The 16,749-nt window shown below is 42.1% G+C and overlaps 2 protein-coding genes across 5 annotated transcripts in view; one reads left to right on the top strand and one right to left on the bottom strand.

The window, feature by feature from the left end:
• WDR26 (WD repeat domain 26) overlaps window positions 1-4,222 on the bottom strand; it is a 38,304-nt gene extending 34,082 nt beyond the window's left edge. The window contains exons 1-3 of one of the 2 annotated variants that reach the window (XM_068541761.1): window positions 3,125-4,222; window positions 1,174-1,273; window positions 969-1,073 (exon numbers count right to left, since the gene is read on the bottom strand). In XM_068541761.1, the coding sequence (XP_068397862.1) occupies window positions 969-1,073; window positions 1,174-1,273; window positions 3,125-3,546 (627 nt within the window). In that variant the 5' untranslated portion in view covers window positions 3,547-4,222. The remainder of the gene's footprint in view (window positions 1-968; window positions 1,074-1,173; window positions 1,274-3,124) is intronic. The other variant, XM_068541762.1, reaches the window with a different exon arrangement.
• Window positions 4,136-16,749, top strand: part of CNIH3 (cornichon family AMPA receptor auxiliary protein 3) — a 268,679-nt gene continuing 256,065 nt past the window's right edge. For 2 of the 3 annotated variants that reach the window (XM_068541766.1, XM_068541763.1), the window contains exon 1: window positions 4,308-4,498. The gene's annotated coding sequence lies outside the window, so the exon portion shown is untranslated. The other variant, XM_068541764.1, reaches the window with a different exon arrangement.

The following is a 16,749-nucleotide window of genomic DNA, read 5'->3' as shown; positions in this document are numbered from 1 at the left end:
CAGAAACAGGAGAGTCTATTAGGTCTATAGACAAAGGCAGAAAGATTGTTTGACCCAATCAAAAAAAAAAATCAAAATGTAACAGGCATTTACTAATATTTAACAAACAGCTGATTTCCCTACTTCACTTCCTATTTGCCTTCTTTCCCTCCCCCACCAGACAGGAAACTGCTTTTGACAACAAATGAATCAGCTAGAAGTTAAAAAGCCAGCAGCCAGCAGCTGATTCTTCATGGTTTCCAATCACAAGGACTTAGGAAAAACTCATCCCCTCCTCTCCCTCACCAACATCTACTGAAGAATTAAAGCCTATTAGTAAAAAGATTCATTAAGATTTATGAAAGAGGCTAACAGATTAAACTACTAAACTGATCTTGTCAGGAAATAAGGCCAGTAAGCAGAGCCCAATGGTCAAATTTGCATACTAAACCTCCACCAGAGTGATATCTATTATACAAACTTGGACACTGTCAATTCACACAACTGGAATGCAAGAATGGAAAATGGTGAGCACACCAATGGAGTTGGTTTGAATTAACTACAATTCCCAAAGATTTGTTTTAAAAAAAGATAATTAATGTGTCAGCTACTTAAGGCTATATGGATATATATACACCCAAACATGTTTTCTTTACCAGCACATTCAGTATTTTAAATAATAAAAGTATAATTTATTCCTGATTCTATAAATATTAAACTCCTATTAATAGTACCAAAAGCATAAAGATCTTTCAACATAATTTAGCAAAAGCTTAATTTATAAACTCAAAGGTTCAAAGGACACATTTACTAAACATGATTTTAAAAATATAAAACTCAAACTTTAAAACATCAACACTCATCTTAGTTTACAAATTTAATTATTTGAAAGTTAAGGCCTTATCTTTTATAAGAGGCAGAAGCCTAGAGTTATCAATAACCTACTAAAATAAGCATAAATGTGAAACTAAGAACAAAAGTGTATTTACCACAATTATTCCCAACAACGTTTGAGAGATTTCAAGTGCGCCTCTTACCACAATAGCATGAGGAGAATGCACTAAAGGCTTTAGTTCATTCAGGTCATTTTCTGCCTGCAAAAATTGGTATAAGAGAAAAACAGAAATGTCACAAAATGCACATCAAATATACAATTTTAGCAGCAGTTACACAGCTCTATATGCCCTACTTTACCTTATCCCAGTCTCCTTCCATGACATGATTTCGGAATTTGGTAGCAGAAGGATGTTCTAAACGACATCCTGACTCTTGCATGAGGAGATCAACAGTCTGGCTGCAGGAGAGATACAGTGTAAAAAAGACCTGACCAACTTTAGGGTTTACTCTTCCAAATAAACTACTGTCTATGAAAACAGTTGCAAAAGTTCTTAAGCTAACCTCATGATGAAGGAAAAAGAAATAAACAGCTTTGATGTGCTTGGCTAAACAAACTTGATTTTTAAACTGCCACCTAGGTTTACATCTAGTCAAGTCAAAAACGTTCTTGAAACCAGAATCAAAATAAATTCTTCCTCCTTTTCCATTTAATGCCTTTAATGAAGTATAAAATTTCTAAAAATGTGTTCTAACCAACCGGTTAAAAAAAGTGAAAAACCATGATCTACAAACTAACCACGTTACTACATTTGGAAAGATAAAAACTGTTAGTTACATACAAGGTGATGGAGGTGACCTGTATTAGGTAAGAGCCTTACATTCAGATATTATGTTTGCAAAGAAATTCTAATAGGTCAATCTTTAAAATTGAAATAAATCCAGCATCAAAAAATCATTCGCTTTCTCTCTATACTAAAAATAGCAAATTTACGATGGTGTAGGTTCCAAACAGTCACGAGTTATTTCCTCCTGCTGCTGTCAGCTTGCTTCTTGTCTCAGTAATATGTTCTGTTAGCATTTAGGAAATGCTTTTCCTTAGGAAACAAAGTGAAATCTTCCTTCGATATATTTCTTTCAGAGCTTAAACGATTCACCACATGTGGTTTCTTCCATCAGGTATTTTGATATCTAAGAATCTTTATCAGTCTTACATATTTGTGTACGTTTCAATGCTTTCTTATTCAGCTCCATTAATTTTTCAGCAAAAACAGTGCAATAATCTGCCTGAGAATCAAAATACTTATGTCACTTTTAAAAAGTGCTCTTTCTCCCTCTCCCCAGAACAAATCTATAAATCCAAAAAATACTAAGAGCTTATTTTAATCTATGCTTTGAAGCTGGAAACTGACTGTTGCATGTTGTTCTCTAGTCTTCTCCTCTCTGGTTCTGCTTCATCCTCCATCAAGCTCCACGGCACTCCCACCAACCCTACTTTCCACCCCCCTTGGTTTTCCTTTGTGTGTATACTAAACGGGGGTTTGGGGCCAAGGTCGTCTACCTTCACCCTACTTTAGGTACACAAGGTCATCTAAATTGTATTTGAAAATAAATGATTCACCAGATCAGATGTCCCTTTTTCAGAGGCAGTCGCCTTCTTGGTATTACAGTGGGATTTCAGACAAGTTAGTGGCAGGCCTCTTGTACACACACAAGGGCCTTTAAATGACATCAACATGGTAACTTACTCCATTATTCCCATCAGGTTTATTCAGCAGCCTCCTTCCAAATTATCCCAGCCCCTCAGTTCCCATAAACACTTGTAAGTGATTGTCTTTCCTGATTGGTAGTTTGCCTGGGTTGTCTGTCATGGCTGGGGGCGGGGGGGGGGAGGTGTCCCACAAAGATGCCTCTGAGGTACCCTTGAAAAACAAATCCTCCAAGGTTCATTATTTCCACCAGCTCTAATCCACCCCTCCCCCAACACACACAGAGACACACTCCCGCATCTGTCTTTATTGACAGACAATTACGCTCTGAAGGTGTATGGGGAGGGGTGACTCTTTTGGTTTCTACGCCCCCTGCCCAACCCCCAACCACACAATTTGTCAGACTGATTGATTTCCCCTTATTTCGCTGCAGGTCGGCTCCTCCTCCCCGGTCAGCCTGTCTGAGCTGCGTCCTCCTGTGTCCTGGGCCCAGCAGTAATTCTCTCTTTGCCTGAGCTCTTTCCAGCCACCCCCCGCCCTCCCCTCCCGCCAGCTTCCGTCCCTCGGTCCGTCCACACCAGCTGCCTGGAAGGGATACTTACTTGAGCCCTAAGCCATTCAAGTGCTGTCCTATTAGCCTAATGACATCCTCATCTGACTGGGAGAGCCGCTTCTTCTTCTTGAGGCTGCTGCCCAGTTCTGGGGTGGCCAAGGAAGAGGAGGCGGCGGTGGTGGCGGAGGCAGCTGCAACGGTGGCGGAGGCTGCGGCGGCGGCCCCGCCGGAGACGCCGTTATTGACATTCAGGCTGTTGCTATTGTTGCTGGCGGCGGAGGGGGCGGAAGGCAGGAGCCCATTGGCGTGGGCCAGGTCCCCCGCGGACGACGACGACGAGGGGGACGACTCCCCGTTCTGGGCCGACAGGCAGGCGAGTTCCTGGGTCTGTCCCTGGCCCCCGCCGCCCCCTCCTCCTCCACCGCCGCCGCCGCCGCCTCCTCCTCCTCCTCCTGCCCCGTTGGCCTGCATGATGCTGCCGCTGACCAGGCTGTGGCCGCTACTTCGGTGGGGGACGGCAGCGGCGGCGGAAGGGGCAGCCGGGGGGAGTCCCACCACTACCACCACGGAGGAGGAGGAGGAGGACGACGACGACGAGGACGAGGACGACGAGGACGGAGGAGAGAGGCCTGCTCTGCCTGCCGAAGCCCCGGGCTCTCCTGCTCCCTCCGCCGCCGAGGCTCGGGGTTTCTTCCGCGGGGGCGGGGAGGCTCCGCCGGTGTCCGAGTCGGAGGAGGAGGAAGCGGAGGCCAGAGTTTCCTCGCCGAGAGAGGCCGTGGTGGGAAGCCGGTGGGGCGAGGCGGGGGAGGGGAGGCGGGGGCCGGGGAGAGGGTCGGGGTGAGGGGGGGCCGGGGAGGCGGGGAGGGGGTCAGGGTAAGGGGTGAGAAGAGGGGGAGGAGGAGGGAGAGGAGGAGGGGGAGAAGGAGGATCCGGGCCCTTTCCCCCCCCCCTCCCGGAGGCAGCTCGGGGTGCGCGGCCCGGGGGTCGGGCCGGGGGGCGCCGCGGGGCGGCTGCGGGGGCGTGGGGCCCGCCGCTGGGCTGAGCCCCGGCGGTGGCGGCGGCGGCGGCGGCGGCGGGCGGCAGCGGAGGCAGCTGCCGCCTCTGTCCTCGGGTCCGCTCCGCTCTGCTCCCTGGTGTGTTGATTCTTCCCCCAGCTGCTGCCTAATGGAGTCCAGGCGCTCGCGTCACAGGAAATGCCTATACTGCCCTCCTCACTCACTTCCGGTGGCAGGTATGGAACCTATAGGGGGCCTGTCACCCGGCACGTGCGCCGGGGGCCGGCTGGGCGCGAGGGGAGGGAGGCCGGCGGGCCGGCGGGGGCCGACCCCGACCCCGACCCGACCCGACCCGATCCACCCCGGAGCTCGGGCCTGGCCGGCTAGGTCTCGCCCCCAGCGCCCTGGCTGGGCTGCGTCGGCGAGAAGTAAGTTTGTTCCGTCCCTCCGAAGCCGGGCGTGCACAGGAGGGCGGCGATCGCGTGCGCGTGTGCGTGTGGACCCCAGGGTGACCTAGAAACGCCAGGCGTGCGGAGGGACTGCAGATTTCCATCCCCGGCCGAGGATGGGGTCGAGCAGGTGGTGAGGTTTTGTCACGAGAACTCCCAGGCACAGGGCTGTGGCAGTCCTTGTCGACTCACTTAATGGTAACCAGGACTGACCAGCTCTTCGTTTGAGTGTGAAAAACTCGAATTTCCACAGCCAAGTGCCACACACAGTTGTCGTGCCCGGGCCATCCCAGGAGGTTTGAGATGATGAGCCTAGGAGACTCTGTGCTTCACCCCGGGAAGGTGGGATAATGGATAAGAGCAATATCTGATGGGGACAAGGAGTCAGAAAAAGACTGTGGGTGTAGCAAGGCGGGACTTTGCTGAGGGGCTTTCACTCTTTTTTAGCTATTGCCCAGCACCTCCTTCCAGCTGCCTCTTGAGTCACTGCCCAGTTTAGGCAGCAGTAATACAGACCGAGCAGTTGCCTCCAAAACATGCACCTTAAGGAGAATTCATACTCAACTTGAGATCCAGGCTTGAAATGTTTAGGTGAACTGTGAGGCTTCGGCGTCGCTGTAATTTACTCGTTTATGTGGCTGTAGAAATGCGGGCAAGGAAGAGCTGGGCTGAATCTTGATCATTGGTGAATAGTCTCCATTACCCCAAACAATTATTTACCGGTGTGTGGTTGATAGCATATACACGGATATGTACAGACATTTTCTCAGAAATTTAAACAATCTTTCTCTGAAGAAGTTTTCCTGTGCAAAAACATGGACTCAACTAATGCATCTTTTTTTTTTTTTTTAAATATCGCTGTATGTATTATTCCATTCTTTTTTTTTTTAATGTTATAAATTTATTTATTTATTTATTTATTTTTACTTGTGTTGGGTCTTCGTTTCTGTGCGAGGGCTTTCTCTAGTTGCGGCGAGCGGGGGCCACTCTTCATTGCGGTGCGCGGGCCTCTCACTATCGCGGCCTCCCTTGTTGCGGAGTACAGGCTCCAGACGCGCAGGCTCAGTAGTTGTGGCTCACGGGCCCAGTTGCTCCGCGGCATGTGGGATCTTCCCAGACCAGGGCTCGAACCCGTGTCCCCTGCATTGGCAGGCAGATTCTCAACCACTTTTTTTAAGATTTTTTTTTTGATGTGGACCATTTTTAAAGTCTTTACTGAATTTGTTACGATATTGCTTCTGTTTTATGTTTTGTGGGTTTTTTTGGCCTCGAGGCATGTGGGATCTTAGCTCCCCGACCAGGGATCGAACCCGTACCCACTGCATTGGAAGGCGAAGTCCCAACCACTGGACCGCCAGGGAAGTCCCTAATGCATCTTATAGCTCTGAAATTTCAAATTTTATAGCTCAAAGTAACTTTGAGGTCTTTGGTTACTTTTCAAATTTAGAAAAATAATTAAAAAAATAATGCTTATGAGAAATTATTAAAGAATCCTGAGCTTTATTGATCCGCAGGCTAGAGGACGGGAGAGGAAGACCATTGCAAGATCTGACAGAGATTTAGCTTTTAGTCTCATCTCTTAAATATGCTTCCAGGTGGCGGTGTAATTTTAAGGTGATTCACATTCAATTTTATTATTCACCTGAGAGAGACCTGAGTTCTAGCTAAGTTTCATAGGGCACTGCCACCGTATCCAGCGGAGCCTGAATTACTAGGTAGTTAACACTTCAGAGATCCCTGTTTGTATGTTAACTTTAGCCTTCTTATTAAAAGCGTTGTTATTGTTTATACAAAATTAAATTTTGCAGAGTCATTTGTAATAATTTATGAGGCCCATAGCAGTACTGAGGACAAGCTTCTGAGTAAAGTCTGTAGCTTTCATAAAGGAAACAATGACTTAGTGGTAGCCACAGACACGGCTTACACTTCATGAACAGAAGTAAAGGATGAAAGGCAAAAGAAACTGGTCTCAACTGGTGTCTATACTCAATATATATACCCCAGCTTGTCTATGTTTTTTGAGACCGAGACTGCTGTTACTAGAATTCTGAATTTATGAAGTCCACGTGTGCACACATTTTTCTCTAAATTAAAATACAGCTGGAGACTCTGTTGTCTGAACTCTGGATTTTTTTAGAGCCAGGTTTCAAGTCCATTGCAGATGAATAATTCTGAAATACCACTCTACATATACTCAGAAACCTTCAGTAACACCGTATTATCTAGAGAATACAATCCAGAGTTTATCTAGCTCTCTGTAGATTGACCTCAATCTTTCTCTTTGACTTTGTCTTTTACTACCCCCTTTCTGAACCCTTCACTGCTGTCCCCCAAATGTGCTGGGCTCATTTCCTCTGAGTCTGACCATACCTCCTACCTTCTCTCCATCCTTCTGATCCAAGACTTGGCTCCTTTCTCACCTCCTCGGGGGAGCCTTTCCTGACTTCCAGCCTCCTTGCCCTCCTTCTGAGTATCATTTATTAAGCCTTTCAATATTGAAGTCTACTTGCAACGTTTTTTTTTGTTTTTTGTTTTTTTTTGTTTAGTTTTTAAAAAATATTTATTTATTTATTTATTATTTTTGGCTGTGTTGGGTCTTCGTTTCTGTGCGAGGGCTTTCTCTAGTTGCCGCAAGCGGGGGCCACTCTTCATCGCGGTGCGTGGGCCTCTCACTATTGCGGCCTCTCTTATTGCGGAGCACAGGCTCCAGACACGCAGGCTCAGTAGTTGTGGCTCACGGGCCTAGTTGCTCCACGGCATGTGGGATCTTCCCAGACCAGGGCTCGAACCCGTGTCCCCTGCATTGGCAGGCAGATTCTCAACCACTGCGCCACCAGGGAAGCCCTGCAATGTTTTTTAACTTGCTAAAACCCCTTCTTCAAGTCATCAGAGAGGAGCCTTTCTAGATTGCTGTCCCCCTGATTTGCCTTCCGCTTTTCACCCTCATCCTGGAAAAAACTGAGATGCATTTATGAATAAAGGTCCAAGCTGTCTTTTAGGGAAAAAAAAAATTGAATGTATATTCAGGTATTTGATTCATTTATCTTGTTTCTGTGCTCTTTTAACAAGTCTTTATATGACCAAGCCTGTGCTAGGTTCCAAATAAGAGGCAACTTATTGTCCTAGAGATATTCAAGCAAAGGCTTTCAGGGATGTTACAGAGTAGATAGTTGAACTAATTGATGTCTAAAGACTTTCCAACTACAAGATATCTGTGAGTTATGTACATATGCATCTCCCAACTAGAGTATAAATTCTTTGAGGTAGGATCTGTGTATTGTTCGTCTAAGCCAGTGCTTTTAGATTGTGGGTGATTCATGAAATCAGTGTATTGGTCATGATTGCAATTTAATAAAATGAAATGGAAAAGTGAGTAAGAGTAGAAAACATCCAAGTCAGTCACCCATAGGAAAGGTCATTATTATTTTGTGGAAGTTCTGTTTCAATGACAGATATATATCTATGCTTTACAAAGTAAAATGTATCTCTTCTGTAGACCATTCTCAAAAAAGTTTCCAAAACACTCATCTAGGACATTCCTGACTGACAACAAGGCAACTCAGGAAATTGGTGTTAGATATCTAAATGACAAATCACAAGTTCTGTCCATGGCAGTGTCTTTGCTGTAAAAATTAGAAGCTACTAGATAAAAAAAGCTGAGGTAGTATAGGTGTTTATAATAAAACATGAAACCAAATTTTCACAAAAGACTTTGTAAAAAAACTAGAAGAGACTGTTGTTCTTCTGTCAAGTTTTAAGTTCGGTGTCTCAACCTGGTACTTAGCAACATCAATATTATTCAATTTATTAAATTTCTATTTGAAGAGGTAGTTTTCAGAATCTCAGGTATCCCTGGAGAGGGACATATTTGTGTTTACATTTCTAGCTTCATTCCTAGCTTTTCTTTGTTTGGGGTTCTAAAATTGGGAAGCTGGACTTGTTGGATTTGGGTGAACTTGGGAGAATTCAGGAAAGAGCACTATTCTTGAAGTCAGAACACTTAGTCAGCTGATTGACATTGGGCAAGTCATTTAACTTCGCTGCCCTGCACTCATTTCATGAATGAAGTGGGGATAATGGCACCGGCCTACCTGCCTCAGAGAATTGATCTGTGAGTCAAATGAGATATCAAATATAACAGATCGTTGGGAAAAGACTATCTTGAAAGGTTTCAAAATATAACTTAAATCCTCCATCATTTCAAAAAGGATTTGAGGCAATGAAGTTCAAAGATATAAGAAGATTTTGTAATTACTCATATATCTGAGCTGTGGACCCTAGTCACTTATTAACCCCAACTCTGCCACTCAACTGTGTTCCTGTGTACCTCTAGCCAGACAAATCTGAATATTGTCTTTATATTGGTCTTCCATGAACGGGGAGTTTCCAATACCTATGTAGTAGAGCGAAGGGCACAGTTACCTGGCAGTTTTACCCACTGTTCCATACATGTCTCTCCAGCGCTTGCTTATTTTCCCCCTTCTACAAACATTCCACTCATGCCACAAGAATCTAGTATCCTCCTGTGAGTGGAGAAGGGGTGGCACACTGGGTGGATCTAAGTGCAGAGACAGGAGCCTTATATTCAGAAGTGAACAGGTGGAAGTATTCACTGTCCTCTGAATACCGTCCTTTTCTCCAAGAAAACTAGATTGTTCTTCTCCCACCACACAGCTGGGATAGACTGCTTGGAGTAGCTTGTTCTTGCTGCACTGACTGTAACTAAACGCATGTAACACTAAGATGGGTGTGCAAAGATGTTCACTGTGTGTGCAAAGATATTCACTGAAGCACTGTTTGTAGGAGCAAAAAGAATGTGGTCATCACGATGTGCTGATATGGAAATAGTATCAAGATATATAAAGTAAAAAATGCCTATAACGGAAGTGTGCATAATGTAATTCATTTGGGTAAATAAATGAATATATATACATACATTTTTTTCTGGTAGGATAGAAGAGCATAAAACAGTGGTTTACCTTTGGGTGGAAGGACTGGGGTGGTTGAGGAGGGAGGTTCCTATTTTTCCATTTGATACTTTTCTTCAGTGTTTGCATTTTCTAACTATATGTAAGTATTTTTTAAGTGTCAATAAGGGTTATTTGGAATTTGCTTTTTTTGGTATTAATAAGTATCATGTTTTTAAAGCACTCATGTTCTTAAAAGTACACTCAAAACCAATCAAAATATTCATGAAAATTAATCATAATAAAAAATGCCAGACGAAGCAGTGTTGTGTATAGTTGATGACATTAAATATATTTGCTTTTTAAACATCTCCTTCTTTCCCATTACCTGCACCTCCTATATTCTCTGACTGCAGATTCTGCACACACACACACACACACACCCATCTCTCATTTGGTTAAATTCATCTGGGGAATAAAGGGCAAAAAGACATTCCTATTTATTAACTTTGAGAAGTAGATAAATAATTAATAGTCCCTAGAGTCCGTGGACAGTGGATAGCAGGCCCTTTGGGCGGTCTTCCTTCTCAGCTTCCTATATGCGGTTCATCCCTCTGGCACTATAATAGTAAATAATAATCAATGGGAAAACACAATTATGATTGTTAACAAACAAATGCTAATTATTATGAGAAAATATGTGTTCTGATTAGGTATACACAGCCCATATAGAAGTACTGGTCTAATGACTAGACTTTTAAAAATTAAAAATGTTAAAGACTGTAGTAGGTGATTATTCATAAAGTTGAAAAGAAAACTGTTGAAAGGGTCCCTGCATTTCTTCAATTAATTTTATTTCAAAATTGTGCTCTTCACTAAATAATACTAAATGTATATGCAAATGTGACATAGTAGCCTAAACTTAAAAAAATAAAATAAAAAAAGAAAAGAGGGACTTCCCTGGTGGCACAGTGGTTAAGAATCTGCCTGCCAAGGCAGGGGACGCGTCTTCGACTCCTGGACCGGGAAGATCCCACATGCCTCGGAACTACTGAAGCCCGCGCGCCTAGAGCCCGTGCTCTGCAAGGAGAAAAGCCACTGCAATGAGAAGCCCGCGCACCGCAGCGAAGAGTAGCCCCCGCTCGTCGCAACTAGAGAAAGCCCGCGCGCAGCAACGAAGACCCAAGGCAGCCAAAAAATAAATAAGAAAAAAAAAAAAAAAGCTTAATGAACTCGTGAATGCCAGTCATTGACAACAAAAGGGCAAAACAGTAGCTCTTAGCTTCTTTTTGTGGCTTGTGGAGCGGTCCTTGGCTAAATCAACACCAACAGGGTTTTAGGACTTGCTGGTTCCTTTTAATACTAATGGGGTTTGTATCTTCACATAAGAGTACCCTTTCTATATACATATCTGAAATACAAGGATGTCCACTTTCTTGCTATACCTCTGACTCTTTATCTCGGAGTATCTTTTTCTCTATCCCTGAATTACTGACATATGTTATAAAAATAGCTAGAAATAGGTGTGTTTGTAAGGTTTAGCCACAGAGTTTCAACAACACCGCTCTTTTCCTTTTGTTTCCTAGTGTCCACTCTTTCCATTCTTATCCTTTCTTTCCTGTGATAGCACGTGTCCACGGCAGGGCTTCCGTAATAATCAAAAAATACGAAGAGTTAACACTAACCAGCCTTTGTTTTAAGTGCTTTACGTACATTGTACTATTTTAGCCTTCTCATCAACCTTATGAGGTATGTACTATTATTACCCCCATTTTACAGTTGATAAACTGAGGTACAGGAAACTTGAGGTCACATAGCTGGTGTGTGGGAGAGCTGGATGCACAGGTTTCAGAACTGGTATCAGTCTGAAAAGTCCCCTTTGTTTAAAGGGGCCAAAAGAAGAAATAAACAAGTCCTATAAATTGATTTTTCAACTTTGCCCTTTTTGTGTACATGAAACCTTGGTCCCTCACCTTTGAAGCCCTCATCGTCTCATCGGCCTAATTAGTGGTAGATAAGTGAGTATGTGAGGGCCAGTAAAAGGTTTTCCTCCCTCCAGAAGCTACCATTGAGAGTGCCTGAAAGCTCCTTATCAAGGATAGAGTTCATTTCTCCAATAAGTCCTTGTTGAAATGCAGCGTTTTGCCTAGAAGGGATAGCACACTAAAGCTAGGTGTAACCTGGAGATTTGTTTATCCATTTAAACGACTTCATCTTAAAATAGTGAATGAGGGCCAGAAGGAATGAATGAGTTTAATTTCCTTTCAAAGTGGGAAAGCTCCAAACCTAGAGGGCTTCTTGGGAGACGCATTAAGTCAGGAGGCCTCAGCCAGCTTGTTTTTGCAACTACTTATATCTATCTAGTGAGGGTTTCTAAACCGTGTAAGCCTGTACTAGTCTAGGATCCTGGAATAAGAAAGAACCAGCCTTGATTTATACAGGAATTCATACTTCATTGCTTTACTCCTTTAACAGCTCCAGCCAGGTCAGCTGGCAAAGGAAGATAGATATCTTAACTGAGATGAGGTCAGACAGCATATGCATAGCATCCAGTGGTAGGACAGGAAGGGCCAGCTTGGGGAGGCTACCAGAGCTTCTGTTGAGAGTTTACTCTTGTAGGGAGGGCAGCCAATCTGCTTAGAGACCTTACATTGGCATGTGCCCCAAAGAATGTGGGTAAATGATTGCTCTGCCATATCCAGGTCCCTAGTAAAGTTTCTTTTTTAACTGCTTCTCTGAGAGTAGTCACACTATGTCTCCTATGCCAGTCTGTGCAGCAGACGTGGTGTGGGCTCTCCTCTGTTTCAGATACTCTGCTTGGCAACGAGGAAATGGTCTAGATGACTTCTGAGGTCCCTGTAGCCTAAGGGTTCAGTGTTTCTGGTTTCCATCGTCACTACATAATATTACTTGGTTAGGTTGCAGAGGGGTAGAAGAGAGGAGTCATAAATAGCCCCAAAGCATAAAACCTTGGCTATGCCATAGCTTTAAAAAAAAAAAAAAGGTTTTATTATGCAAGATTTTAAACATACACAAAGCTAGAATAGCACAGAGATTCCCATTTCATCCATCCTCCCTCTTCTGATTATTTTGAAGTAAATCCAAGCTATTATTTTATTTATAATATATGTATTTATACTTCAGTATGTAGTGCTAAAAGATAAGAACTCTTTTTGAAAACATTGCCACAATGCCGTCATCATACCTAAAAAACTTAGTAATCCCTTAATTATCATCAAATATGCAGTTAGTCTTCACATTCCCCCAGCTGTCTCACATATTCTTTTTTAATGGTTGGCTTGTGTGAAGCAAGGTCCAAACAGGATCCACGCGTTGCATTTGGTTGACATATTTCTAAAATCTCACTTTTTTTAAGGAAACATTTTAATTGAAGTATAATATACAGAGAGGCGTGCACAAATCCTTATGTACAACTCAGTGAAGTTTTTCCTATGAAACCACCACCTATGAAATAGAACTTTACCAGAACCCCAGTAGTACCCTACTGTAGTTTTAATTTGCATTTCTCTGATGACTGATGGCGCTAAGTCCTTTTAAAATATTTTTTTGGAGCCATGTGTATATTCTCTTCAATGAAGTGCCTTTTAAAAATCTTTCGCTCCTCTCTCTCCCTTTTAAAATTGTGTTTCATTTTTCTTATTGATTTGTGGAATTCTTTATATACTCTGAATATGAGTCCTTTGTTGAATGTATATACTGCATATTTCTTCTCCCACTGTGTGGTTTGCCCTCACTCTCTTAATGGTGTCTTAATGAGCAGAAGTTCTTAATGAAATCCAATTCATCAATTGTTCCCTTTATGATTTGTGCTTTTCGTGTCCTGCTTTAGAAGTCATCCCCTGGCCTCAAGGGCATGACGATATTCTCCTAAGTTATCCTCTGGAAGTTTCAATGTTTTGCTTTTCCAAATTATGTCTACACTCCTTCTAGAATTTAGGTTTGTGACGGGTGTGAGATAGGGGTCAACGTTAATTTGTTTGTTTGTTTGTTTGAATTTCATTTATTTATTTATTTTTGGCTGCGTTGGGTCTCCGTTGCTGCACACGGGCTTCCTCTACTTGTGGTGAGCGGGGGCTACACTTTTTTGCAGTGCGGGGGCTTCTCATTGTAGTGGCTTCTCTTGTTGCGGAGCATGGACTCTAGGCATGCAGGCTTCAGTAGTTGTGGCATGTGGGCTCAGTAGTTGTGGCGCTCGGGCTTAGTTGCTCCGCGGCATGTGGGATCTTCCCGGACCAGGGCTGGAATCTGTGTTCCCTGCATTGCCAGGCAGATTCTTAACCACTGCGCCACCAGGGAAGCCCCCGTTAATTTGTTTTTCCATGTGGATACCCAGATGATCTAGCACCATTTTTTTGGTTATTGTTTATTTATTTGGCCATGCCGCGGGGCATGCGGGGTCTTAGTTCCCCGACCAGAGATCAAACTCTGGCCCTCCGCAGTGAGAGTGCGGAGTCCTAATCACAGGACTGCCAAGGAATTCCTGATCTAGCACCATGTTGAAAAGATTCCTTTCTCCTCTGTCCTGCAGTGCTATCATTATCCTAAACTAGAGGACTGTACATGTGTGGGTCTGTTTCTCAACTCTCTTTGTTTTGTTGGTCTATTTGTGTATCTTTATGCTTTAATTGACAAAAGTTTGTGCTAATACCATGCTGACTTAATTGCTATAATTTTATAATAAGTTTTGCCATCTGGTAGTGTGAATCTATCAACTGTTTTTCTTCTTCAAGATTGTCTTGGCTATTCTTGGCCCTTTGCATTTCATAGAAAAATAGAATCATCTTGTCAGCTTACACAAAAAAATTTCTGAGATTTTGACTGGAAGTAAGTAAAATCTGTAGATCGATTTGGGGAGAACAAATATCTTTGTAATATTGAATCTTTGTATCTAGGACTATGGCATATTTCTCCATTTATATAGGTCTTTAATTTTTCCTAGTAATGTTTCTTGATTTTCTAGGTAGATCTTGTACATCTTTTACTAGATTTATGCTTATGTACTGGATTTTTAAAATTGAATGAAAGATTCTTTAAATTCTATAGTGCTTTACAATTTTCAAGAGTTTCACACACATGATTTCATATACCATAGTAACCCCTTTTAAAAATTCCCTACCCCTACCTTGCCCGTCCCCCTTCCCTCTCCCCACTGGTAACCACTAGTTTGTTCTCTATATCTATGAGTCTGCTTCTTTTTTGTTTTATTCACTAGTTTGTTGTATTTTTTAGATTCCATATATAAGTGATATCATATAGTATTTGTCTTCCTCTGTCTGACTTATGTCACTTACCATAATGCCCTCCAAGTCCATCCACGTTACTTGATGATGCTTCTATGAACATTGGAGTGCAAGTATCTTCTCAAGTTGGTGTTTTTTGCTTTCTTTGACATATACCCAGGAGTGGAATTGCTGGGTTCCTATGTATTGGATTTTAAAAAATTATATAAGTTTCAGGTGTACAACAGTACAATTCAACATCTGTATACATTACAAAGTGATTCACCCCAAAAGTCCAGTTACCGTCTGTCACCATACAATTGACCCTCTTCACTCCTTTCATGCACCCCCTAGCCCACTTCCCCTTTGGTGACCACCTATCTGTTCTCTGTATCTATGAGTTTGTTTTTGATGTGTTTTATTTCTCCATTTGTGGGTTTTTTGGTTTTGTTTTTTTTATATTCTCCATATGAGTGAAATAATACAGTATTTGTCTTTTTCCTTCTGACTTATTTTACTTAGCATAAAACCCTCAGGGTTTATCCATGTTGTCACAAATGGCAACACCTCATTCTTTTTTGTGGCTGGGTAGTATTCCGTTGTATACATGTATTACATCTTTTTGATTCATTCATCCATTGATGGACACTTAGGTTGTTTCCATATTTTGCCTATTGTAAGTAATGCTGCAATGAACATAGGGGTGCATATATCTTTTAAAAATTTGAGGTATAGTTGATTTACAATATTATATTAGTTTCAGGTATACAACACAGTGATACAAAACTTTTATAGATTACACTCCTTTTATAATTACAAAACGTTGGCTATATTCAGTGTGCTATATTCCTTTGTAGCTTATTTATTTTATACACAGTAGTTTGTACCTCTTAATTCGTTAACCCTGTCTTGCCCCTCCCCCTTCTCCCTCTCCACACTGGTAACCAGCGGTTTATTCTTTATATATGAGTCTGTTTCTTTTCTGTTATATTCACTAGTTTGTTTTATTTTTTAGATTCCATGTGTAAGTGATAACATACAATATTTGTCTTTCTCTGTCTGACTTATTTCACTAAGCATGGTACCCTCCAGGTCTATCCATGTTGTTGCAAATGGCAAAATTTCCTTCTTTTTTATGGCTGAGTAGTATTCCATTGTGTATATCTATCTATCTATCTATCTATCTGTCTATCTATCTATCTATCTCAATATCACATCTTCTTTATCTATTCATCTGTTGATGGACACTTAGGTTGCTGCCATACCTTGGCTATTGTGACTAATGCTGCTATGAATATTGTGGTGAAGGTGTCTTTTCAAATTAGTGTTTTTGTTCTCTTTGGATATATACCCAGAAGTGGAATTGCTGGATCATATGGTAGTTCTATTTTTAGTTTTTTGAGGAACTTCCATACCATCTTCCATAGTGGCTGCACCAATTTACATTCCCACCAAGAGTGCACAAGCGTTCCTTTTTCTCCACATCCTTGCCAGCACCTGTTATTTGTTGTCTTTTTGATTGTAGCCATTCTGACAGGTATAAGGTGATAGCTCATTGTGGTTTTGATTTGCATTTCCCTGATGATTAGTGATGTTGAGCATCTTTTCATATATCTGTTGGCCATCTGTATGTCTTCTTTGGAAAAAGGTCTATTCAGTTTGTCTGCCCATTTTTTTTGGAATTGAAGTATAGTTGATTTACAATGTTGTGTTAGTTTCTGGTATACAGCAAAGTGATTCAGTTATACATACATATGTGTGTGTGTGTGTGTGTGTGTGTGTGTGTGTGTGTGTATATATACACATATATATTCTTTTTCAGATTCTTTTCCACTATGGTTTATTACAGGATATTGAATATGTTTCCTTGTGCTATACAGTAGGACCTTGTTGCTTATCTCTTTTATATATGGTAGTTTGTATCTGCTAATCCCAAACTCCTAATTTATCCCTCCCCTACAACCCTTTCCCCTTTGATAACCATAAATTTGTTTTCTATGTCTGAGTCTATTTCTGTTTTGTAAATAAGTTCATTTATATGATTTTCTTAGATTGCACATATAAGTGATATCATATGGCATTT

The sequence above is a fragment of the Eschrichtius robustus genome, chromosome 3 (genome assembly GCF_028021215.1).
Source record: "Eschrichtius robustus isolate mEscRob2 chromosome 3, mEscRob2.pri, whole genome shotgun sequence".
Classification (NCBI taxonomy): domain Eukaryota; kingdom Metazoa; phylum Chordata; class Mammalia; order Artiodactyla; family Eschrichtiidae; genus Eschrichtius; species Eschrichtius robustus.
This window is presented reverse-complemented; position numbering and strand designations above follow the sequence as displayed.